General features: G+C 47.5%; 1 protein-coding gene across 4 annotated transcripts in view; it reads right to left on the bottom strand.

Moving 5' to 3' along the window:
- ZNF8 (zinc finger protein 8) overlaps positions 1-24765 on the bottom strand; it is a 37109-nt gene that overhangs the window by 10276 nt on the left and 2068 nt on the right. For 2 of the 4 annotated variants that reach the window (XR_008516144.2, XM_054538497.2), the window contains exons 2-4: positions 19863-19989; positions 19501-19596; positions 10173-11656 (exon numbers count right to left, since the gene is read on the bottom strand). Coding sequence is in view for 2 of the 4 variants with exons in the window: in XM_054538497.2 (XP_054394472.1) it covers positions 10218-11656; positions 19501-19596; positions 19863-19989 (1662 nt within the window). In the remaining 2 variants the exon portion in view is untranslated. 4 annotated transcript variants of the gene reach the window in all.

Here is a 24765-nt window from a genome sequence, read left to right as displayed (position 1 = left end):
CTTCTGGCGGCAGACGCAGTTTGTCAGTTTACCAACATCCTGCTTTCATGAGAACAGTTTGCGGTTTGCTCATAGAGCCTCCAGTGGTATACTGAGTTGGTCACGACCCTCATTCCTTCCGCCTCCAACACAGGATGCTCCCCTCCCACTGGCGCATAAGCGGTGACACCCGGCAGGACCTGGCAGGTCGCGCCCTCACGCACCGGGCGCCTCTCTCCACGGACCGTGCGCGCGCCTCTCTGCCCGCGCCGACCCGGGGTCGCCTTCCCCTCACAGGTCCCACCCGTCCACTCCCACCGTCAGTACACTTAGGCCACGGGCGCCTCTTCATCCCTCACAATCACCCTCGCCGCTCCTCCACACACCACTCACCACTGTGGCAGCCTCCTCAGAGAGCCTGGCCGCCCGATATTTCGCGCGCCCGGCCGCGTCTTACACACTTCAGCCGGCACTTCCGGTACGCACTTCCGCCTGGTGGCCAGCGGCCGCCCAGGACCTCACCTCCCAGAAGGCCCTTCGCCTTCCTGCCTGGAAACGGCCATGCACGGGATACAAGGCCTTCTGGGAAATGGAGTTCACAGCGCTGCGGGACCGGAAGGGGAGCGTGGGAGCTGCGGATCCTCAGAACCTGTCGGTTCTGCGCAGACAGCGCACCGGAAGGGAAGTATATTGACATCCATGGTTTTATATGTTCTTTGAAATATACAGCGTATGTACTTTTTTCTTTCTCTACGCGCACACATGTACACACATAGATATAAAAGTATATCGTTTGGAGATGTTTTTCCCCCCTGAACCTTGCATATCCTTAAGCAGATGTCCCCTAAGAACACGTACATTCTTCAACTCACCCAAGTAACGACATTGAAGCCTGTACCCAATCCCCAGTCCATATGCTGATTTCTCCAGTTGTCCCAATGTCTTACGTAGTTTTCGTCTTTTATTCAAGCACAAACAATACGCATTACACTCTACTGTCTCATTTCAAGTTGCTTTCAATCTAGAATGGATCCCGTTCTTTATAATGATCTTGGCAGTTTTCATGTATCCAAGCGAGTTTTCCAAAATGCCCTCCAATTTAGGCTTGTCCGTATAGAGTATAAAACAATCATAATCTAATTTTTCTTCCACTGACCCTGCACATTTCTCCGCTGAACATTTTTTGAAAACTTTCTGAAACATGGCTAGTATTACACCGTATGAATGCCATTTCTTTATCCCCCACCTCCAGCCATTAGCTAGAAATTGAGCAATAGGTGTATGCAGTCCCTGTACATTCCTATTGCTGTATGTCCAGGAGACTCCCTAATAATAGGCAGGCCCTGCATGATGCAAATCACCTTAATCGAGGGAGGTGCCCGAGTACAGTGTGGGACATGATAATTCCATCTACACGCAGAAGGCCTGTATGACCTAGTGGAGGAGACTCCCAATGTGCAAACTGACTCGGGTTACACCTCCCTACCCCTACCACAGTCAGATCATCACGGGGGACTTTAAAAATTCTATCAGCTATCGGCCGAGCACCGTGGCTCACGCCTGTAATCCCAGCACTTTGGGAGGCCACAGTGGGAGAACCACTAAAGCCCAGGAATTCGAGACCAACCTGGGCAACACAGTGAGTCCCTGTTGCTATAAATGAAAAATTATTTAAATAAAAAAAATTTACCTCTAAATAGCTATACATGACTAGTGGCTACCATGTTGTACAGTGCATTCTGGAAGATGTCCATGTTGGATCTCCTTATAAAAGACCTATGGGAGACTGCTTTTCAGACTGGATGCTGATTTCTTCCCAGTTACCCACTGCAGAAACAACTTGAATACCTTGGAGGACATGAAGATAACACTGGAAATGGGGGACTTGGCTATTGGCTAAAACTTGTATGTAGGGGGCTTTCATAATTGGGGCTCATTGATACAGGAAATTTAACAAAGTAACTTGGAAATGTATGTGTGTGCTACAGCCACCTTCCAGGGACCTTTATCTTACATCTTTGGTATCATCGAGTTAAAGCTGTTTTACACTCAACTGTTTCTGTCAACTGAACACACAAACAGACACACACGAATATATATAGAACAAGTATGAATATGACAAAGACACACTCTCTGCTCATGTGAACATTGTATGGGGGACACAGACAGTGAACAATGAAAGAAATTATCAAACTTACTTTAATTTGAAACAGTTAAGATTTTTGTTTAATTTAAATTTATTTTTTGAACTGGTAATAATTTTACATGTTTCAAAATTCCAAAAATATAAAATGATAAAGAGTGAAAATTATTCCTCCTCACTGTCCTACCAATTCTTCTGGCCAACCAGTATGCTTGCCACTTTTACCCTTTCAGAGATTATGTGTGTACATATAAACAAATGTTTCTTATTTATTTCTTTATTTTTGAGATGGAGTTTCGCTCGTTGCCCAAGCTCGAGTGCAATGGCACAATATTGGCTCACTGCAACCTCCACTTCCTGGGTTCAAGCGATTCTCCTGCCTTAGCCTACCAAGTAGCTGGGATTACAAGTGTGCACCACCACACCCAGCTTTTGTATTTTTAGTAGAGATGGGGTTTCACCGTGTTGGTCAGGCTGGTCTTGGACTCTGGACCTCAGGTGATCCACCCGCCTCGGCCTCCCAAAGTGCTGGGATTACAGGTGTGAGCCACCTTGCCTAGCCTGTTTCTTCTTTACATAAATGGAAACATACTCTACAGTTTGACACCTTGCTTTTATCTACTTAACTATCTTGGAGCTCTTTCTCACATTAGTATAGTTTGAGGATCCCTAATTCAAAAATCTGAAATCTGAAACACTTCTGGTCCCGAGCATTTTGGATAAGGGATACTCAACCTGTATATAAACAGTCTTCATTTTTAAGGCTATGATCTCCATTCCACCGTAAATGACTTAGCCAGTTCCCCATGGTGGACATGGAGGGTTGTTTCCAAATTCTGACTTTTAAAATCAATAGCATAATGAAAACCGTGTACAAACAGTCTGCACACATACAAATATATGTGTAGGATTTATTCCCAGCAGGTTTGCTTAGACAAAGGGTTTATGTATGTGTAATTTAGATAGTGGCTCATAAACTGCCCTCCACAGAAGTTGTATCAATTCACATTCCCACTGGAAATGTATAAGAACCCCTCCAATGCCCCCTTTGAGAAAACTCAAGGCTGGTAAAATACTGGGTGGAGAGCACATTGTTACAATCCTCCTGAAAGTTAATTTAAAAAGCTACATGAAATTCATAGAGAAAATCCTCAAAATAGAGTAAGCACGTTACAAGACAACTAGAAGGGATTCCACATTTCTAAACACAAGATAACTATACACATATATATTCCTCTGTGTGTATGTAAAATTTAGTGTACACTATATGTATGTGTAGACACACGTGTATATTTTAAGAAAAAATTGCAAGGAAAATTAGTAAAATCCTAATGGTAAGGACCATCTATGGATGGCTAAAGTATGAGGAATTTTACACAAGTTTTTTTTTTTTTTTTTTTACTTTTATGCATTTTCCAAGTTTTGCTACAAAGAACTCACATTACTTTTATGAACAGAAAAAACCATGTCTTTTCCCTAGTTAACAGTAATTTCCACGGAGGAGTTTCTTATCTGTTTCAAAATATCTACAAGGAAATCAGTAGGAATATCATGCTTAGAAAATGTGAACTGAAATGAGAAACAGAAAATATGCAAAGATCTGAAACACTTCTGGTCCCAAGCATTTCAATAAGGAATATTCAAGCTGTATATAAAGAGTCTTCATTTTTAATGAATTTTTATGATCACCATTCCACCATAAATGACTTAGCCAGTTCCCCATGGTGGACATGGAGGTTCTTTCCAAATTTTTACTTTTAAAATCAATAGCATAATGAAAACCATGTAGCCTGCACACATATAAATATATATGTAGGATTCATTCCCAGCAGGTTTGGTGAGACAAAGGGTTTATGTAGTTGTAATTTAGTGACTGATAAACTGCCCTCCACAGAAGATGTATAAGAACCTTCCCACACCCCCTTTGAGAACTCAAGGCTCATTGAGTTCCAGTTGATTGCTTAATCCCAGCTTACCACCCAGTGGGGCTTCTATAACCTCAGCCAACCCCATGCCCCCTCAGAGAAGTATCAACTGTGACCCCTTCAGGACTGGCCATTTTGGGGGCCAAGGTGGAGGGAATGAGGCAATCACAGGCCTGACTTCTAGAGCTGTCTAGAACCATGCTGTCACTGTTGGTCCCACTGCTTCAGAGGGGAGGAGCTTTCCTGTCTGGATTCCCAAGCCTGTGCCCCAAACTGCTGGTGGAGCAGAAAGGAGGAATGATCCAGAATAGGGTTTTGGTACCAGACTGTTTGGTTCACACTCTGACTGGGCCACTTGGTAGCACATTGCTTCTCCTCTTAGGGCCATCCTGCACTGTTGGTGGCAGTGGGGATGAAGTAAGCAAATCCGAAATGTTCACATGGCAAAATCAACAGGACCTCTAACTCCATGGAGTAAAGAAGGGGAGAGGTCAAGAAGACTGATTTTCTGGCTTCCATGATGGGATGGCAAGTGGAAACAGCCTCCAGGAAAGGGATCAGGGAAGCAGAGACTAGTCTGGGTGGAAAATGAGTTTTGTTTGGGGTAGGCTGGGTTTGGGGAGCTTTCAGCACACCTCAGTGAGTTGCACAGTAGCACACAGCAGTTGTTTGGGTCTGAAGCCCAAATCTCAGAAGCACCAGACTGATCTGGTGGTGAGCAGCATAAAGCTAGGGATGTAGATGACACCTGGGGAGGGTGTAGAGCACAAGGTGGACTCTAGGACCCCAGGGACCCCAACATTTAGGAGGGGTGACGGGAGGTTGAGAAGTCCCTGAAGAGTTAGAAGGAACCCCACAATGCAAGGAGATGGAGCTCTGCAAAGAGGTTAGCAGGCTTCACAGTCCTGGGGATGAAGAGAGACGACACCAGAGGTGGTACCTTGGACAGTGGTCGCAGTGGGTTCTGTGAAGCAGTAGGGGCGGACAGCGGGTCTGAGGTGTGAGCTGCCACCAAGGGAATAGGGAGCATAAACAATTCTCCCAAGAGCTTGAAGGAGAAAAGCAGCAGATACGGCTAGCTGCCTCCATCATCTACTTCCCAAGACTTTTCTCTCCTACCTGTCTCCACCACAGAGGTTAGAAAGGTAAATACAAGGTTTCTAAGCCCCGTTGTTATTAGGGGTGGCCCCCTGACCCATCTGTGGCCAGTGAGACTAAGGGGGGCATGTGCTGCAGGCTTCCGGGAATGTTTTTCCTTAAAACATCATTAGAGATAAGTGTTGGCCTGCCCATTCCTCCTCCTTTCAGTCTTCACTGTGGATGCAATGGCTGGATCCATAGTAGTCTCCTAATGACCACAATGGAAAGGTTGAGAGATTGCAGAAAACATTGACTATGACACAGCTGAGCCACTGAAAAGACAGCCTTTGAACAAAGCCTCATCTGTTTAAGCCATGGTCAGCTGGGTGCTGACATCAAATTCTAACTCCACCACTTCCTAGCTTGGGCTGGTTACTTTTGTTCTAGTTACCACTAACTTTTGTCCTGTTCTGAATTTTGCCTATCTATAAAATGGTACTAATTCACAGAACTATTATTGTGGCAGTGTCTGAGGATGCAGCATTTAGCTATGCGAATGGAGGTTATCTAAGGAGACAGAAGTGGCGCAGTCCCAGGTAGGAGGCCGGAGTTGCTGTGAAAAGTCAGAGTTGACATGGGCAACGTTTTGAGGACAACCCCGAAAAGGTAAGTACAGAGAAACCAACTTGGGCAATCCACAGGGTCCTGTTGAACCTCTAGAGATGAACCACAAAGCTCTGGCTCTGGCATCCTGGAGGCCAGCTCTGCCTTGATTGGATCGCTGAGTTGTGACACTCCCAGCATCCAAAAAGCAAAAATGGACACGGGAAGTTCTTTTTTTTCCGAGACGGAGTCTAGCTCTGTTCCCCAGGCTGGAGTGCAGTGGCACAATCTCAGCTCACTGCAAGCTCTGCCTCCCGGGTTCATGCCATTCTCCTGCCTCAGCCTCCCGAGTAGCTGGGACTACGGGTGCCTGCCACCATGCCAGGCTAATTTTTTGTATTTTTAGTAGAGACGGGGTTTCACCGTGTTAGCCAAGATGGTCTCGATCTCCTGACTTTGTGATCCGCCCATCTCGGCCTCCCAAAGTGCTGGGATTACAGGAGTGAGCCACCGTGCCCAGCCTGACATGGGAAGTTCTGATGCTAATGAGTTCCAATGCTCAACCATTCCAACATGGTTATTCAAATTGCTGTTTTGGGGCGGGGCGTGGTGGCTCACGCCTGTAATCCCAGCACTTTGGGAGGCCAAGGCAGGTGGATCACGAGGTCAGGAGATTGAGACCATCCTGGCTAACATGGTGAAACCCCATCTCTACTAAAAATGCAAAAAATCTGCCGGGCGTGGTGGCGGGCGCCTGTAGTCCCAGCTACTCAGGAGGCTGAGGCAGGAGAATGGCGTGAACCTGGGAGGCGGAGCTTGCAGTGAGCCGAGATCGCACCACTGCACTCCAGCCTGAGCAACAGAGCGAGACTCCATCACAAAAAAAAAAAAAAAAAAAAATTGCTGTTTGGCAGGGTGCAGTGGCTCACACTCGTAATCCTTGCACTTTCGATGGCCAAGGTGGGAGGATTGCTTGAGCCCAGTTTGAAACTGGCCTAGGCAATGTAGTAAAACCCCATCTCTACAAACAATTAAGAAATCTGCTGAGTGTGGTGGTGCATGCCTGCAGTCCCAGCGACAGGGGCGGCTGAGGCAGGAGAATTGCTTGAACCTGGGAGGTTGCAGTGAACCGCGTGACAGAGCAAGTCTCCAACACGAAAAAAGAAAAAAAGAAAAAGAAAGAAGAAAAATTCCAACCAAATGCACTGTGTGGATCTTGTTTAGATTATGATTACTATGAAACAAATAGAAAACAAAATGTATGAGGCAACCCAGAACATCTGAACACTAGGTATTTGATGATATCTGTTTACATGTGATAATGACAATATGGTTCTACTTGAGATTTAACAAAATTAGTTTTTCCTGTTTCATCACAGAAATTCAGTGAAAGTAGGCCAGGCACGGTGGCTCATGCCTGTAATGCCAGCATTTTGGGAGACTGAGGCAGGCAGATTACTTGAGGTCAGGAGTTTGAGACCAGCTTGGCCAACATGGTAAAACCCCATCTCTACTAAAAATACAAAAATTAGCCAGGCGTGGTAGCGCACACCTGTAATCCCAGCTACTCAGAGGGCTGAAGCATGAGAACTGCTTGAACCCAGGAGGCGGAGGTTGCAGTGAGCCAAGATTGCGCCACCACACTCCAGCCTGGGCGACAGAGCAATACTCTGTCTCAAAAAGAAACAGAGGGCCAGGTGTGGTGGCTCATGCCTGTAATCCCAGCACTTTGGGAGGCTGAGGTGGGCGGATTATGAGGTCAGAAGATCAACACCATCCTGTCTAACATGGTGAAACCCCGTCTCTACTAAAAATACAAAAAAGTAGCTGGGCGAGATGGCGCACACCTGTAGTCCCAGCTACTTGGGAGGCTGAGGCAGGAGAATGGCGTGAACCCAGGAGGTGGAGGTTGCAGTGAGCCGAGATCGCGCCACTGCACTCCAGCCTGGGCAACAGAGCGAGACTCCATCTCAAAAAAAAAAAAAAAAAAAAGAAAGAAATTACGTGAAATTAGCTTTTCTTTTTCTTTACTGCATTGCCCAGTGGAGAAGAATATGAACAACCAACCTCAGGGCTACTGCCCTGCTTTGAACTCAGGCTCGGTAGTTTTACCTGCCATTGCTTTCACACTATCAGTGCACAGCAAAAATGCGAAATGACAGCTTAGTATGATTGTGAAAACGGTTTTGTCCCAGTGGATGAACATGGTTTTATATATATATCCAGGGCAGGAGAGTGGTGGGGAGGTAGATGGGAGTACCAGCAAAAATATATGACTCATGTTTGAAAATGTCCACAATAAATCCTTAAAGGTTACTCAGAAAAATAAGTGGCTGGGCACAGTGGCTCATGCCTATAATCTCAACACTTCGGGACGCCAAGGTTTGAGACCAGCCTAGGCAACACAGTGAGACCCTGTCTCTGCAAAAAATAAAAAAAATTAGGAATGGTGGCACATGCCTGTGGTCCCAGCTACTTGGGAGGCTGGGGTGGGAGGATCACTTGAGCCCAGGAGGTCAAGGCTGCAAGTGAGCAGTGATTACACCACTGACTCCAGCCTGGGCAAAAGAGTGAGACCCTGTCTCAAAAAAAAAAAAAAAAAAAAAAAGGATTATCTTCCTTATTTCACATCAATTATGAATGCTGCGAAACAGTAAAGGATGTACTAAAAAGTACATCATGTATAAACTAGCTAATGACACCATTTGTTAAAATCAAGCTTATATGATTTCTAGTCTAGTCTAGCCCTGATCAATCAATTTGAAGGTTTTTTTTCCTTTCTTTTTTTTTTTGAGACAGAGTCTTGCTCTGTCACCCAGGCTGGAGTGCAGTGGTGCAATCTCGGTTCACTGAAACCTCTGCCTCCCAAGTTCAAGCGACTCTCGTGCCTCAGCCTCCCCCAGGTAGCTAGAATTACAGGCGCATGTCACCACACTTGGCTAATTTTTGTATTTTTAGTAGAGATGGGGTTTCAGCATGGGCCCAGGCTAGTCTCAAACTCCTGACCTCAAGGGATCCGCCCTCCTCAGCCTCCCACAATGCTGGGATTACAAGCGTGAGCCACCACACCTGGCTTCAAGTTTTAAAAATGTCAGCTACATTTCTGGGCTGGGTTTCTACCCGGGTGGCTTCCCCACCTTGGCACTGTTGACATTTGAGCTAGAGAATCCTTTGTTGAGGAGCTGTCCCGGGCACTGTAGGATGGTGAGCAGCATCCCAGGCCTCTACCCACTACATGGCATCGGCACCCTTCCTCCAGGCACTGCAACCAAAAATGTCCCTAGATGTCACCAAATGTGCCCTGGAGACAAAAGCACCACCAGTTAAGAACCTCTGGCTCAGCTGGGCGTGGTGGCTCATGCCTGTAAACCCAGCACTTTGGGAGGCCGAGGTGGGTGGATCACAAGGTCAGCAGTTTGAGATCAGCCTGGGCAACACCCCATCTCTACCAAAAATACAAAAATTAGCTGGGCGTGGTGGCAGGTGCGTGTAATCCCAGCTACTCGGGGGACTACGGCAGGAGAATTGCTTTAACCTGGGAGGCGGAGGTTGTGGTGAGCAGATTGCGCCATTGCACTCCAGCCTGGGTGACAGAGCGAGACTCCATCTCAAACAAAAAACAAAAAAAAGAACCTCTGGCTCATAGCAACACCAGATGTTTTTCAAGAGGAGCTGTGACACTCCCCTGCAGGGAATGCTGTGAAATTTCATGGGGGCTAGTCATGTAATTGGGTTGGGGGTGTGGTTGAAACGTGGGCAGGAGCCGTGCATGCTGCAAAGATGGTGAGGAACAGAACTGCCCCCAGTGGACCACATCAACAGATGTGGAATAAGCAGTTTTCAGGGTATGAACTGAGAACCTAACCTGACTTCATACATAAGCACAAGCTAATTGCTGCATGCTTGGAATTTACCCAGAATTTCCCAGAAATGCAATAGCATATTATGTTGTTAAAAACTTTTCCAAGAGTTAGTCACTACTTTGGAAGGTCACGTTCCACATGGGAAGGCCCCTCACAGTATTGCCATGGTCAACATCATACCCTCTACCAGTCCACAAGCAACAGGCTATTGCCCTAGGTCTCCTGGCAAAATTGGGCCCACAGTGACAAGGAGAAATACTGCACCAAGTCAGTACACGTTACTCTACAATTGACTCTACCATAAATTACTTTCATTTTAATGATCCTTTACAAAATGGGGCCGCATATTGATTTTTTTGACATTACACACGTGGGTAGGTTATATTACCTGCAAACTCACTGTGGTGTAATGGAAGTAATGTCACAAAATATGTCGCTAAAGAGGGCACTGAGTTTGACAGATTTGGGACCAACCAACCTCGGGTGCTTGGGAAGCATCATTTCCTTAGAAAGTCAGAAGTCACCAATGACATTTCTACCCCCAGCCCCTCTTTTCATGAGTACACTATGTGGACTTACCACATTTTTTACTTGTGGTTAAAAGTCATCAGCAAAGTTTCTCTCCTATGTGGATTCTCTGATGTCAAATAACATGGAAGCACCCACAGAAGGCTCTTCCACCCCAATAACGTGCACAGGGTTTTTCTCTTGCATGATTTTTTGGATGTCAAACAAAGCCAGGGCTCTGCTTTCCGGCTGCCCTGCCTTTGCTCCGCCTGCAGAGCTCTTTCTGGAGTTTGAGTGTTGATGTTGAACCAGGTGTGAGTTCCTGCTCGAGGACTGTTCACGCCGCCGGCTTCGCCCATGGGGCTGCTCCTCTCTGGTGTGAGTTATCTGGTGCCGGATGAGGTGAGAGCTCTGAATGAAACACTTCCCACACTGATTACATTTGAAGGGTCTGTCGCTTCGGTGAGTCCTCTCATCTTGACTCAAAGGTGGGTCACAGCCCAGGGCTTCTGTCCATTCATGCTTTGTGAGAGCTGGCGTCTGCTCGAAGATCAGCCTCTGGCGGCACTCAAAGGGCTTCTCCCCGGCGTGCTTCCGCTGGTGCTGGGCCAGGGATGAGCTGTGCCTGAAGCCCTTCCCGCAGTGGTTACACTCGTAGGGCCTCTCCTCGGTGTGAGTTCTCAGGTGCAGGAAAAGGCAAGTGGTCCGAGAGAAGGATTTCCCACACACACTGCAGGTGTATGGCTTCTCCCCAGTGTGTGTCCTCTTGTGCCGCCCCAGGGAGGAGTTCTGGTTGAAGGCCCTCCCACAGTCCTGACACTCGTAGGGCTTCTCCCCAGTGTGAATCCTCCGATGGACGGTAAGGTGTGTACTATGGCAGAAAGACTTCCCACATTCGGCACACTTGTAGGGCTTGTCTCCAGTGTGGATGCGCTCGTGCTGGACGAGGGAGGAGTTCTGGCTGAAGGCTTTCCCACACTCCTTGCACATATAAGGTCTTTCTCCTGTATGAATCCTCTTGTGCACGGTGAGGTGTGCGTTATGGTTAAACGACTTCCCACAGTCAGTACATTTGTAGGGTTTGTCCTGCACCTGGCTTTTTGTGAGTTCGGTAACTGGAATGGCCTGACTGGAAGCTCTGTGACAGTCACTGTTTTCACCGGGCTGTTTTCCTGGGGAGCCTGTCTGCTGATTGACTAAGCTGGAGTTATGTTCTGAGTCTGTAATCTGTGAGTTGTAAGTATACAAATACTCCCCTCTAGAGATCTCTGGGAATGGATTTGGGCTTGAACTCAGGATGCAGTTTTCCCCAAGTCTGAGAGTTTTGTAGCCTTGATCTTGAACTGGTGCTTCCTTGAGGCCAAATTCCAACTGCTTCAAGTTATTCTGCTCCTTGAGTGCCAGACTCTGGCTCTGACACTCCCTGTCTTTCCCTAACGTGCTGGGATAAGGAGCATCTGTCGGGAATCCTTCCCTTCCCCTGACATGGGATGGCTCCTCTTCAGGAAGGCCCTCTTCCTTGCGTGATGCTTGGCTTTCAGATCGAGGCTCCCAGCCTGAAAGAAAACCCAAAGATCTCTGAGCTGTTGGGAGAAAAAAAAGGAAGGGGGACAGGCCTCCAACACCATAGGCCTGATATTGAACTGGGGTCCTAACCAGCTGCCCTGGCAAGTCCCCTGATTCTCCTCTTATTTTAACATCAAGTGCCCTCAGACACGGCTTCACTCATTCAACAAACATTTATTAAGCACCTGCTGTGGGCCATGCACTGGCAATGAAGTGCATTTATTAAAATGCACTTATTATCTTACAGTTCAAGTCCTAAAATCAAGGTGTTGGCAGGGCTGGTTTCTCTTCGGGAGGTTCTGGGGAAAATCCTTGCATCTTCCCGTTCCTAGAGGCTGCCTGCATTCCTGGCCCTTTCCTTCACCTCTGGAGCCGAGCACAGCATCTTCAGATCTCTCTCACTCACCTCTGCTTCTGCTGTCATATCTCCTTGTCTGATTCTGACCCTCTTGCTCACCCAGTATCCGAGATAACCAGTTCTGGGGATTAGGACAGGGACTCTGTTATAAGCCAGGCTCCCCGCTTTCCCCAAGCCCTCTTCAAGCCCCCTCATCTGCTCTTGTCCTGACCAAAATACAGGTCATGTGTTCATTCATTCCGGGTCCACCTCACCACACTAGAATGTTCACAGCCAGTGCCTAGAAATGACAAGTAGTAGAAGCTCAAAAATATCTGTCTCAGTGAATGCTGAAGGAACGTATCGAGGGAATGAATGAATGAAAGCTTGACAACAGGAGAGATACTGGAGGAGCTGAGGCTGGCCAGGTGCCAGGCTTCCTGCTCTGTCACCTCTGGTGCCCAAATTTGACTCTCTGGCTAGGCCCGGTAGCTCATGCCTGTAATCCTAGCACTTTGGGAAGCCGAAGCTGGACGATCACTTGAGGTCAGGAGTTCAAGACCAGCCTGGCCAACCCTGTCTCTACTAAAAATACAAAAATTATTCAGGCGTGGTGTTATATACCTGTAGTCCCAGCCACTCAGGAGCCTAAGGCATGAGAATCGCTTGAACCCGGGAGGCGGAGGTTGCAGTGAGCCAAAATCACACCACTGCACTCCTGCCTCGGCAACCAAGCAGAGACTCTGTCTCAAAAAAAAAATTGACTCTCTACATAGCACCCAGAGGTTTCTTCTAAAATATAAGTCACTTCACACAAAAATTTATACACTAATGTTCATAGTAGCACTATTAATTAATAGCCAAAAGTAGAAACAACCCAAATGCCCCTCAACAAATGGATAAACAAAATATGGTCTATCCATACAATGGGATATTATGCAGCCACAAAAAAGAACAAAGTACTGACATATGCTACAACATGGATAAGCCGGAAAACATTCTGCTGAGTGAAAGAAGCCAGATACAAAGGTCACAAATTGTAAGATTCCATTCATATGGAATGTCTAGAACAGGCAAATCAGTAGAGACAGAAAGTAGGTTACTGGTTGGCAGGGGATGGGAAAGACGGAGAGTGACTGCTAATGGGTGACTGCTATGGACTGAATGTCGATAGCAAAATTCCTATGTTGAAACCCTAATCCCCAATGTGAAGGTATTTGGAGATGAGGCCTTTGGGAGGTGATTAGGTCATGAGGGTGGGGCCTTTAAGAATGACATTAGTGATCTTGTAAGAAGAAATACCACAGGACTTGCTTCCTCTCTCTGCCATATGAGGGCACAGAGAGAAGGCAGCCTTCTGCAATCGAGGAAGGGGCCCTTACCAGGGCCCGAATCAGCTGGCACTGTGCTCTTAGAATTCCAGCCTACAGAACCGTCAGAAATAAATGTCTGTTGTACAAGACACCCAGGCAGTGGTATTTTGTCATGGTACCCCAAGCTGACTAAGATGGTGATGAAATGTTCTGGAATTAGATAGTAAAGACAGCTGCACACAATCTGAGAATACACTCAAAACCGCTAAGTAGTACACTTTAATAGGTGAACTTGTGGTATGTGAATTGTATCTTGATAAAGCTATTATGCAAAACCAAAGAGACCCACCCTCCTCCCCACTGCAAGCCAGCCCTGGTCACTCCTCCATTCACTCTGCAGTCACTTCTGAGGATGGACACGACCCTATGCCCTTCTCCACCATGCCCTGGCTTGTCTCACCTCCTGACCCTTGCCCCACGCCCACTCTGCTCCACATGGCTCCTCACATCCCTCTAATGCATCCCCCATACTCCTTCCTGGGGCCCTTTGCACGTGCTGCTCCCTCTGCCAAGAACCTTCATCCCCAGACATCTGCCCACCTTGCTCCCTGTGCCCCAGTTTGAGTCACTTTCTCAGAGAGGCCTCCCTGCCAGTCCTGGGGCATGAGTGCCCCATCTCGCCCTCCCCAGGTGCATTTTCCTTTACGGCCTCATCACTGCCTGGCACTGGCATCCATCTCTCAGACTTCCATCTCCCAGATGCTGAGTGAGGGCTCAGCCTTTCCTGTCATTCTTTGCTGCATCCACAGCACAAACAGCAGCACATGGCAGGTCCTCAGGAACATCCGTGGAACAGGCTCGTGAGCCGGGAGACTGCCTGAGAGACGACACGGACGAGACACGGAGACTAAAGACAACACTGTGACCCCGGCCAAGACTAATGCTGCCTGTTGGGAGAGTGCGGAAGAACATCCGGAGGAGGGGGACTTGAGAACACTAGTGGAGTGAACTGGCCTGGCCAGGAACAGCAAAGAGCACTGAGGTTGGGACAGGCTCCAACTCCAGCCTGACTCCCGGCTGCCCAGAACAACTCACTGATCCTGGCGCTTGGGAAGCCACAGAGTCTCCGGGAGAGAGGGTGAGCAGTTGATGAAGAGAGGAAATGGGAGAAGAGCTGGGACTGCAGTCAGCCAGGAGAAGACCTGCAGTAGGTGAAGCTGAGCAACCACAAGAGGGAACCAGTAAGGAATGATGCCAGACGAGTGACAGGGGCCAAGGAGGGGCTTGAGATCGCCCAGCCATCCCTGAGCCCACAAACCCCTGAGTGCACTGGGAGTGGGATCTGCCTGGACAGGGATTCTTCACCATTATTTTATTTTATTTTTGCGATAAGGTCTTACTCTGTCGCCCAGACTGAAGTGCAGTGGCATGATCTCAGCTCACTGCAACCTCCTGGGCTCAGCCTCCTGAATAGCTGAGACCACAGGCATGCACCACCACACCCAGCTAATTTTTTTGCATTTTTTGTAGAGATGTGGTTTTGCCAGGTTGCCCAGGCTGGTCTTGAACTCTTGGACTCAAGCGAACCACCCGCCTCAGCCTCCCAAAATTCTGGGATTACAGGTGTAAGCCACCATGCCTGGCCTCTTTTCCTTTATTTTTTAATGCTCTGTTGCTCAGCCTGGAGTGCAGTGGTGCAATCATAGCTCACTGTAGCCTCGAACTCCTGGGCTTAAGCAATCATCCCCGCTCAGCCTCCTAAGTAGCTAGGACTACAAGCACACACCACCATGCCAGGTAATTTTTAAATTTTTTTGTAGAGACAGGGTCTTCTTCTATTGACTAGGCTTCTTTTCCTTAAAAATAATAAAAAAAAATTTACTCTCTCTTTTAATCATGTGGTATGCTGAATAATGGCCCCTCAAAGATGTCCCCATCCCAATCCCCGGAACCTTATGTGGCAAAAGGGATATTGTAGCTGTGATTAAGAATCTTGATGGCCGGGTGTGGTGGCTCACGCCTGTAATCCCAGCACTTTGGGAGGCCAAGGCGGGCAGATCATGAGATCAGGAGATCGAGACCATCCTGGCTAACACGGTGAAACCCTGTCTCTACTAAAAATACAAAAAAAAATTAGCCGGGTGCGGTGGCGGGCGCCTGTAGTCTCAGCTACTCGGGAGGCTGAGGCAGGAGAATGGCGTGAACCCGGGAGGTGGAGCTTGCAGTGAGCCGAGATCGCGCCGCTGCAGTCCAGCCTGGGGGAGAGAGCGAGACTCCGTCTCAAAAAAAAAATAAAGAATCTTGAAATGGGCCTGGTGCGGTGGCTCATGCCTTTAATCCCAGCACTTTGGGAGGCTGAGGAGGGCGGATCACAAGGTCAAGAGATTGAGACCATCCTGGCCAACATGGTGAAATCCCATCTCTACTAAAAATACAAAAAATTAGCTGGGCATGGTGGCATGTGCCTGTAGTCTCAGCTACTTGGGAGGCGGAGGCAGGAGGATCGCTTGAACCCAGGAAGGCGGAGGCTGCAGTGAGCCGAGATCACACCACTGCACTCCAGCCTTGTGACAGAGCGAGATTCTGTCTCCAAAAAAAAAAAAAGAATCTTGAAATGGGAGATTATCCTGGGACCCTAAATCTGACCAAAGGGTCCATATAGGAGGGAAGCAGAAGAATCTGAGTCAGGGAAGGGGTTGTGATAATGGAAATGGGTCAGAGTGAAGCACTCTGAAGATGGAGGAAGGGTCTATGAGCCAAGGAGTCTGGGCAGCCTCCAGTTGCTGAGAAAGACAGAAATGCATTCTCCCTGGGAGCCGTCAGAGGAACTAGCCCTGATGAACCATTTTGAAGTTCTGACCTCCACAACTATAAGAAAATAAATCTGTCCTTTTTTTTTTTTTTCTTTGAGACAGAGTTTTGCTCTGTCGCCCAGGCTGGAGTGCAGTGGCATGATCTCAGCTCACTGCAACCTCCACCTCCTAGGTTTAAGAGATTCTTGTGCCTCAGCCTCCTGAGTAGCTGGGATTACAGGCATGCACCACCACGCCTGGCTAATTTTTGTATTTTTATAGAAACAGTGTTGTGCCATGTTGGCCAGGCTAGTCTCGAACTCCTGGACTCAAGTGATCCATCTGCCCTGGCCTCCCAAAGTGCTGGAATGATAGAGCTGAGCCACCGCGTCCAGCCAAATCGGTGCTTTTTCAAGCCACCTAGATTGTGGTACTTTGTTACAGGAGCAACAGGAAACTAATACAAAGCATTACACGGAAAATATGTTTCTGTCTTAACATAAAGCCTTGAAAACCTTCTGCTTCTGGAGTATTTATAACTGTCTAGGTATTAAGTTATTGAAACTGTCCATTATGATTTTGACCCCATACTCCTAATCCGTGCAAGCACGACATTTTGCTTAGTATTTATGGGCACACGTTTTAGATCCTGGATTTGGTCATGGCATAAGACTTGTGAGTGACAGGCATTATGTCCAGGGTGATAAGAATTTGCTTCTGACATACATGTCTGAAGTAACAGCAGTGACAACCGATGAAAGGGGCAGGAAAACAGGGTCTGCAGCAGATTCACCCGACTCCCGGTTGATGGGTCATATGCTATCATGGGGGCACATGTGTTCTTCTGCAGAATCAGAAAGCCCTGGGTGGCATCAGAAGTATTTGGGTGGGAGGCTAATCTGCAGGCATTGCTGGTTGTACATTCCATGGCCAGATGCTATTTACTCTAGAATGTGGTCAGGGTAAGCAATACACAAGCCACAGCAAGGGGACCATGACTTGCCCAAGCCAATTATGACAATCTAGACACCCCTAGCTTTCCAGCTTCCCTAGCAACTAGGGTCAGTGCAAGAGGAGGTGACCTAGTTCTAGCTAAAGAGACCCTAATAGGTGACATCTGGAGTTCTGCCAAAAGGGGACAGATGTGGCTGGCAGAATTCTTCCTACCTCTTCCCCTCCTTCCTGCATGGAGCACAATTGTGATGGCTGGAGCTGCTGCAGCTGCACTGTAATCCTAAGGACAGCCTGGGAAAATCACAGAACAATCAGCCCTGGCACCTCTGAGATGCCAAGACAGTACCAGCAGACTCAGGGCTCCTGTTTTACGAGAAAAATGCTTCTTTTTTTTTTTTAGCTGCTCCAACCTGGTTTTAGGGTATTTATAGCTAAACACAATTCTTACTGATAAGAGAATAAAGAAGGGTGTGGGGAACAAGTTTATAGAATCTAGACATGTGACCAGGTACAGTGGCTCACACCTGTAATCCCAGCACTTTCAGTGGCTGAGGCAGGAGGACTGCTTGAGCTCAGGAGCTTGAGACCAGCCTGGGCAGTGTAGAAAGATCTCATCTCTATTAAAAAAAAAAAAAAAAAAAAAGACACACAAACAAACAAAAAGTCAGGCATAGTGGCTTATGCCTGTAATCCCAGCACTTAGGAGGTTGAGGCAGGATTGCTTGAGCCCAGGAGTTAGTTTGAGCAGCCTGCGGCCTGGACAAGATGGCGAGACCCCATCTCTACAAAAAAAAAAAAAAGAAAGAAAAAAAAGTAAAATAATTTTTAAAAAAGAAAAAGAAAAAAATTAAGAAAATCAGCTGGACATGGTGGTACACACCTGTAGTAACAGCTACTAGGGAGGCTGAGGTAGGTGGATCACTTGAGCCTAGGAGACTAAGATCATGCAACTGCACTCCAGCCCGTGCAACAGAATGAGACTGTCTCAAAAAAAAAAAAAAAAGGCCAGGTGCAGTGGCTGATACCTGTAATCCCAGCACTTTGAGAGGCCAAGACAGGAGGACTGCTTGAGCCCAGGAGTTTGAGACCAGCCTGGGCAACACAGTGCGACTGTGTCTCTACAAAAAAATTTAAAAAGAAAATTAGCCAGGTGCGGGGGTACACACCTGTAGTCCCAGCTACTCAAGAGGCTGAAGCAGGAGGATCATTTGTGCCAGGAAGGCTGAGGCTGCAGTAAGCCATGATCACACAGCTGCCACTCCAGCTTATGCAACAGAGACTGTCTCAAAAAAAAAAAAAAAAAAAAAGCTGGGCACGGTGGCTCACGCCTGTAGTCCCAGCACTTTGGGAGGCCAAAGTAGGTGGATTGCTTGAGTCCAGGAGTTCGAGCCCAGCCTGGCAAGATGGCAAAACCCCATCTCTACTAAAAATACAAAAATTACCAGGGCGTGGTGGTGCATGTCTGTAATCCCAGCTACTCGGGAGGGTGAGGTGAGAGGATCATTTGAACTAGGGAGGTCAAGGCTGCAGTGAACCGTGATTACGCCACTGCACTCCAGCCTAGGCGATAGAGGGAGACCCTGTCTTAAAAACAAAACAAAACACAAAGAATCTGGACATGCAAGAATGAAATGGAGAAGATGAAGGGCAGATTCACATATTAGAAATGATGCCACAGAAAGGACATGCTGAGAAGGATGGTGAGAGAGGGAATGACCTGGAACCTATAAGGGAAGATGAAGCAGAGAGGGAGGAAGGGGTGGGATTCTCAGCACTGGAGCACAGGTGATGACCTCTGAGCTTAGAAGATGGGGAGCACAGGTGAGAAGGCTATGGAGCACTATGCAGAAAAGATTTAACAGGGCAGCCCTGAGACCAGCATTCTTAGGAGAAGCCTGTTCACAAGGTTAGCCCTTGGCTGCAACTGAGAATTTGGATTTGGGGATGGTTCCCACAACCCTAACTGATGAGAGTGGTTTACTACACCCACACTGCACACACTATGTGGTTTATTCCAAACACTGGCTTTCTCCTGGTAGTCTGGAACCTTGGTCTGTGCTAGGCAGAGAGTGTCTATGTGGCAGCCTCAGTCAAAACTCCTAGCACTGAGTCTCTAACAAGATTCCCTGGTAGAGCTCATATCTCATGAGGTGTCACACCTGAGTGCTGGGGGAGCCTGGCACATCCTGAATGACTCCACAGTGAGGGGACTCTGGAGGCTCATTCCTGGCTTCCTCTGGACTTATACCCACACGCCTTTCCCCTTTGTTAGTCTCATTATACTGAGAGCTGTCAGCATGACTCTATGCTGAGTCCTGTGTACTCCTAGTGAATGGGGTCGTCTTCAGGACCACCAACCACCACCCTTTCCATGAAGTTCATCTCCAGTGACCTGCTGGGCTGCTCCCATTAGCTGCTCCCACATAGTGGGTTCTCACCTGGATGGCAGCCCTGGGTGGTTCCTCTCTCAGCCACCCATAGCTCAGTCCCTTGCTCCAGCTGGGAGATGACTTCAGGCTTCGGAAGCTCAGGACCTGGAAAAGGGGAAAAACACAGGAGGTGAGGGGCTGCTCGGGACAGAAACAACAAGCCCAGGCTCCAGACCAGACTCCCAATTGTGAGGACATGAGGGCACCTCACAACACGGTGAAGCTCTGCATTGTGATGGAAAAGGGCAGACCTCCCTCTTCATGCACTCCCCATAGGGAGTGAGGACCCAAGGTCAGGTCCTCACACCAGAGGCCCCATGACTTATAACCCAGAGAGAATCAGCCATCACACCTTGCGAAGCAGGGCTTACCTATGGAGAGCAGGTGCCCAAACGTCTCCAGCATCACGTCACGGTAGAGGATCCTCTGGTTGGGGTCCAGCTGCCCCCATTCCTCCTGGGTAAAGTCCACAGCCACATCCCGGAAGGTCACTGGTTCCTGAAACATCACACACATTCTCAATCAGCTGGACTATCTCCATCAGTGCTTTCTGGCAGAGGAAGAATGGAAAAGGAGAAAACAGGCAGGCCATGTCACAAGAGACTGCACGTTATGAATGATGGGAGTCAGGTCTCACTGGGCACCTATTAGGCCACTATACATAGGTGTGGGTTGTACAGTGAGGACATGTGAGAGGACTCACCAAGATCAACAACGCCAGGCAGAGCTGACCTATATCTGACAAGACAGAGGAGGGTACCAGCAGACTGGCCTAAACCACTGATTTGCAGGTTTGTAAGCTAAAGAAACAGTTACTGTTTTAAGTAAAACAGATACTGTTTTAGGATAGTGTTACACAGCAGCTAACTAATACACTCACTAATACTTAGATACAAAGTGAAATTGGCAGGGCGTGGTGGCACATGCCTGTAATCCCAGCTACTTGGGAAGCTGAGGCAGCAGAATCGCTTGAGCCCAGGAGGTGGAGGTTGCAGTGAGACAAGATTACACCACTGCACTCCAGCTGAGGCGACAGAGCAAGACTCCATCTCAAAAAAAAAAAAAAAAAAAGAGGTTCACCATCCTTCCTGAAAGAGGAAGACACAGGGCTGGGGTCAGAAATTCACCTGCTTTCAGGGCAAGGCAGGCTCACATGACAGAAGTGGGCCAGTTTAGGAGCCCACAAGGACACTTACCTGTGAGTGGTGGGACTGGAGGTGATGCGAAGGGAGCATGGACCCTGTCTGAAGGAGCAGCAGGGACTCAGAACTGACTGATTACGGGAAAATACAGGTCCCTTTGTCAGAACTGCTCATCTCTGAAGAGAAACTGAAAATTAGGTCAGATTTTTATGTGAAAAATTCTTTTCCTTTTTGAGGTAGAGTCTCGCTCTGTCACCCAGGCTGGAGTGCAGTGGTGCCACCTCCATTTACTGCAACCTCTGCCTCCCAGGTTCAAATGATTCTCCTGCCCCAGCCTCCCTAGCTGCTGGGACTACAGGAGTGCATCACCATGCCCGGCTAATTTTTGTATTTTTAGTAGAGACGGGGTTTTACCATGTTGGCCAGGGTGGTCTCAAACCCCTAGCCTCAAGTGATCCACCCGCCTCGGCCTCCCAAAGTGCTAGGATTACAGGCGTGAGCCGCTGCGCCTGGCCTTTATGTGAAAAATTCTGATTTTTATAAGTTGATGCAACATTACCTAAAATGTATCCCATAAACAAAGCCCTTCTGCAGCCATGCTTGAAAGCCAGATATTTCTGGATCAGAGTCTTGGCTCAGTCACTTTGTCCCCAAGAAGCATCTTTGCTTCCCAGTTTCCATGTCAACAAAGCATCACCCGTTGGGGGCTGTATAATGATTAAGTGGTTTACAAACACTTCCTACAGGACATCTGGATAGCCACATGGAAAAGAGTAAAGATAGTTCCTGTCTCAGCATATTTTCTGTTGCTGTAACAGAATATCACAGACTGGATAATTTATTGTTTTTGATTTTTGTTTTGTTTTTTCTCGAGATGGAGTCTCACTCTGTCAATCAGGCTGGAGTGCAGTGGCACAATCTTGGCTCACTGTAACCTCTGCCTCCCGGATTCAGTTGATTCTCCTGGCTCAGCCTCCTGAGTAGCTGGGACTACAGGTGCATGCCACCACATCCAGCTAATTTTTGTATTTTTTAGTAGAGACAGGGTTTCTCCATGTTGGCCAGGCTGGTCTCGAACTCCTGACCTCAAGTGATCCTCCCATCTTGTCCTCCTAAAGACGAGGTAATTTATAAAGAAAGTTTCTTTTTTCTCTCTCTTTCACTAACTTTGATGAAGACAGTTTATTTGTGGGCTGGGAGCGGTGGCTCATGCCTGTAATCCCAGCACTTTGGGAGGCCGAGGCGGGTGGATCATGAGGTCAGGAGATCGAGACCATCCTGGCTAACACGATGAAACCCTGTCTCCACTAAGAATACAAAAAATTAGCCGGGCGTGGTGGCAGGCACCTGTAGTCCCAGCTACATGTGAGGCTGAGGCAGGAGAATGGCATGAACCTGGGAGGCAGAGCGTGCAATGAGTCAAGATCGCACCATTGCACTCCAGCCTGGGCGACAGAGTGAGACTCCAACTAAATTAAAAAAAAAAAAAAAAAGTTTATTTCTTACAGTTCTGAAGGCTGGGAAGTCTGATATCATGGTGCTGGCATCTGGTGAGGGCCTTCTTGTTGTGTCATAAGATGGTGGAGGGCATCACGTGGTGAGAGGGCAAGAGTGTGCCAGCTCAGGTCTCTCTCTCCTTCTAAAGCCACTAGTCCCATCAAGGGAGTCCAATCCTGATAACCTTATCTAATCCTAAATTTCTCCCAAAAGTCACCACCTTCAAATACTATCAACACATGAAATTTGGGGGACACATTCAAACCAACACAGACTTCTACCTTACACCATATATAAAAATTAAAACAAATTAGGCTGGCTGGGCAGAGTGGCTCATGCTTGTAATCCCAGCACTTTGTGAGGCTGAGGCAGGCAGATCACTTGAGTCCAGGAGATCAAGACCGGCCTGGGCAACATGGTAAAATCCTGCATCTACAAAAAAAAAATAGAAAAAACTAGCCAGGCTGTCTGCAGTCCCAGCTACTTGGGAGGCTGATGTAGGAGGAGTGCTTGAGTCCGGGAGGTGGAGGTTGCAGCGAGCCAAGATCATGCCACCGCACTCCAGCCTAAGCAACCAGAGTGACATCCTGTCTCAAAGAAAAAAAAAAAGAAAAGGAAAAAAAAAAGAAATAAAATAAAATAAAATAAAAACAAAGCCATAAATGTAAGAGGCTGGGCACGGTGGCTCACGCCTGTAATCCCAGCACTTTGGGAGGTTGAGGCAGGCGGATTGCCTGAGCTCAGGAGTTCGCGACTAGCCTGGGCAACATGGTGAAACCCCGTGTCTACTAAAATATGAAAAATTAGCCAGGCATGGCAGCGTGCTCCTGTAGTCCCAGCTACTCGGGAGGCTGAGGCAGGAGAATTGCTTGAACTCAGGAGGCAGAGGTTGCAGTGAGCCGAGATCGTGCCATTACACTCCAGCCTGGGCGACACAGTGAGACGCCGTCTCAAAAAATAAATAAATAAAATAAAATAAAAAGTAAGAGCTAAAACTATAAAACTCTTAGAGGAAAACAGAGAGATAAATCTTTGTAACCTTGGATTTGGCAAGGGATTCTTAGATATGAAACCAAAAGCATAAGCAACTAAATGTAATCAACTGGACTTCATCAAAACCAAAACTTTTGTAGTTCAAAGGACATTAGCAAGAAAGTGAAAAGACAACTCACAAAATGGGAGATAATTGGGAATCACATATCTGATAAGAGACTCGTATCTAGACTATGTAATGAACACATACAACTCAGTAATAAAAAGACAACCCGGTTAAAATAGGCAAGGAATCTGTATAGTTATTTCTTTGAAGAATATATAAAAGAAGATACACAAATGGCAAATAAGTACATGAAAAGATGTTCAACATCATTAGTCATCAGGGAAATGAAAAATCAAAACTATACACCATCAGTGTTGCTGCTAGGTTAAAAAACGAAACAAAACAAAACCACACATACCAAATACTTCAATTTTTTTATTTTTTATTTTGAGACAGGGCCTCACTCTGTTGACCAGGCTGCAGTGCAGTGGTGCAATCTCGGTTCACTGCGACCTCCACCTCCCTGGTTCATGTGATTCTCCCACCTCAGCTTCCCAAATAACTGGGATTACAGGCATGTGCCACCAAACCCAGCTAATTTTTGTACTTTTAGTAGAGATGGGGTTGCACCATGTTGGCCAGGCTGGTCTTGAACTCCTAACCTGAAGTGATCCATCTGCTGTGGCCTCTCAAAGTGCTGGGATTACAGGCATGAGCCACTGCACCAGGCCGCAAATACTTCAATTATAAAAGGACATTTCCTTTTAAGAAAAACACGAGTAGAGTAAAAAATACGAAAGAAATTTTAGTACAGGTAGCAGGTGGCTCTAATAGGAAACATACAGAAAGATGCCTTTGGTTGGGAACTGAGGTCTCTTCTCCTGTCTCTGTGTCTTTGCTTTCCTCCACTCAGAATGCCCACCAATTTTGATTTGTGCTTCCCGTGCCTCCTGCCCCCACCTCCCATCATCACCCATTCTGCAAGAATCACTGGTGACAGCCTAGACACCAGGTCCACTGAGTACTAGTCTGTCCAAGCCATGAGAATTCTCAGTGGCATCGTACAAGTCCTTCATGCCTCCTCTTGGCTTCCTTCTTGGAATTCTAGCAGAAGCCCACTCCTTGTTGTCTCATGATGTTCTTTCTGCCCTACGTTAGATCCCTGCAGCCTTCTCTCTTGTCTTGCACTTCTGGAGCCTGAAGGGTTGGGGCTGTGCTCTGATGTTTCTCCTTTACATATTCTTCTGCTGACCAGGCCACCCCAGCATCAGCTAACACCTGGTCACTGGGCCCTAACCACTCCTCTCTTTTTCCCTCTGCCTTAGTTGAGCTGTCAGTATCTCCCTTCCCACCAGCCCCTAATGCATGAGTGGGTTTTTTCAACCCTATGCCAGTCCTGCTTAAAACACATGAATGGCTCCTTCTCATCACTGAATACTGGATGGCTCCTCTCAGCCTGGCTATGGTAGACTGAGCTATATAATGGCCTCCAAGGATATCCAGGTCCTAGTTCCTAGAACCTGTGAATATTACTATATACGGTAAAAGGAACTGTGCAGATGTGATTAGGATTTTCAAACAGAAAAATTATCCTGG

This window comes from Pongo abelii, chromosome 20 (genome assembly GCF_028885655.2).
Source record: "Pongo abelii isolate AG06213 chromosome 20, NHGRI_mPonAbe1-v2.0_pri, whole genome shotgun sequence".
Lineage (NCBI taxonomy): Eukaryota > Metazoa > Chordata > Mammalia > Primates > Hominidae > Pongo > Pongo abelii.
This window is presented reverse-complemented; position numbering and strand designations above follow the sequence as displayed.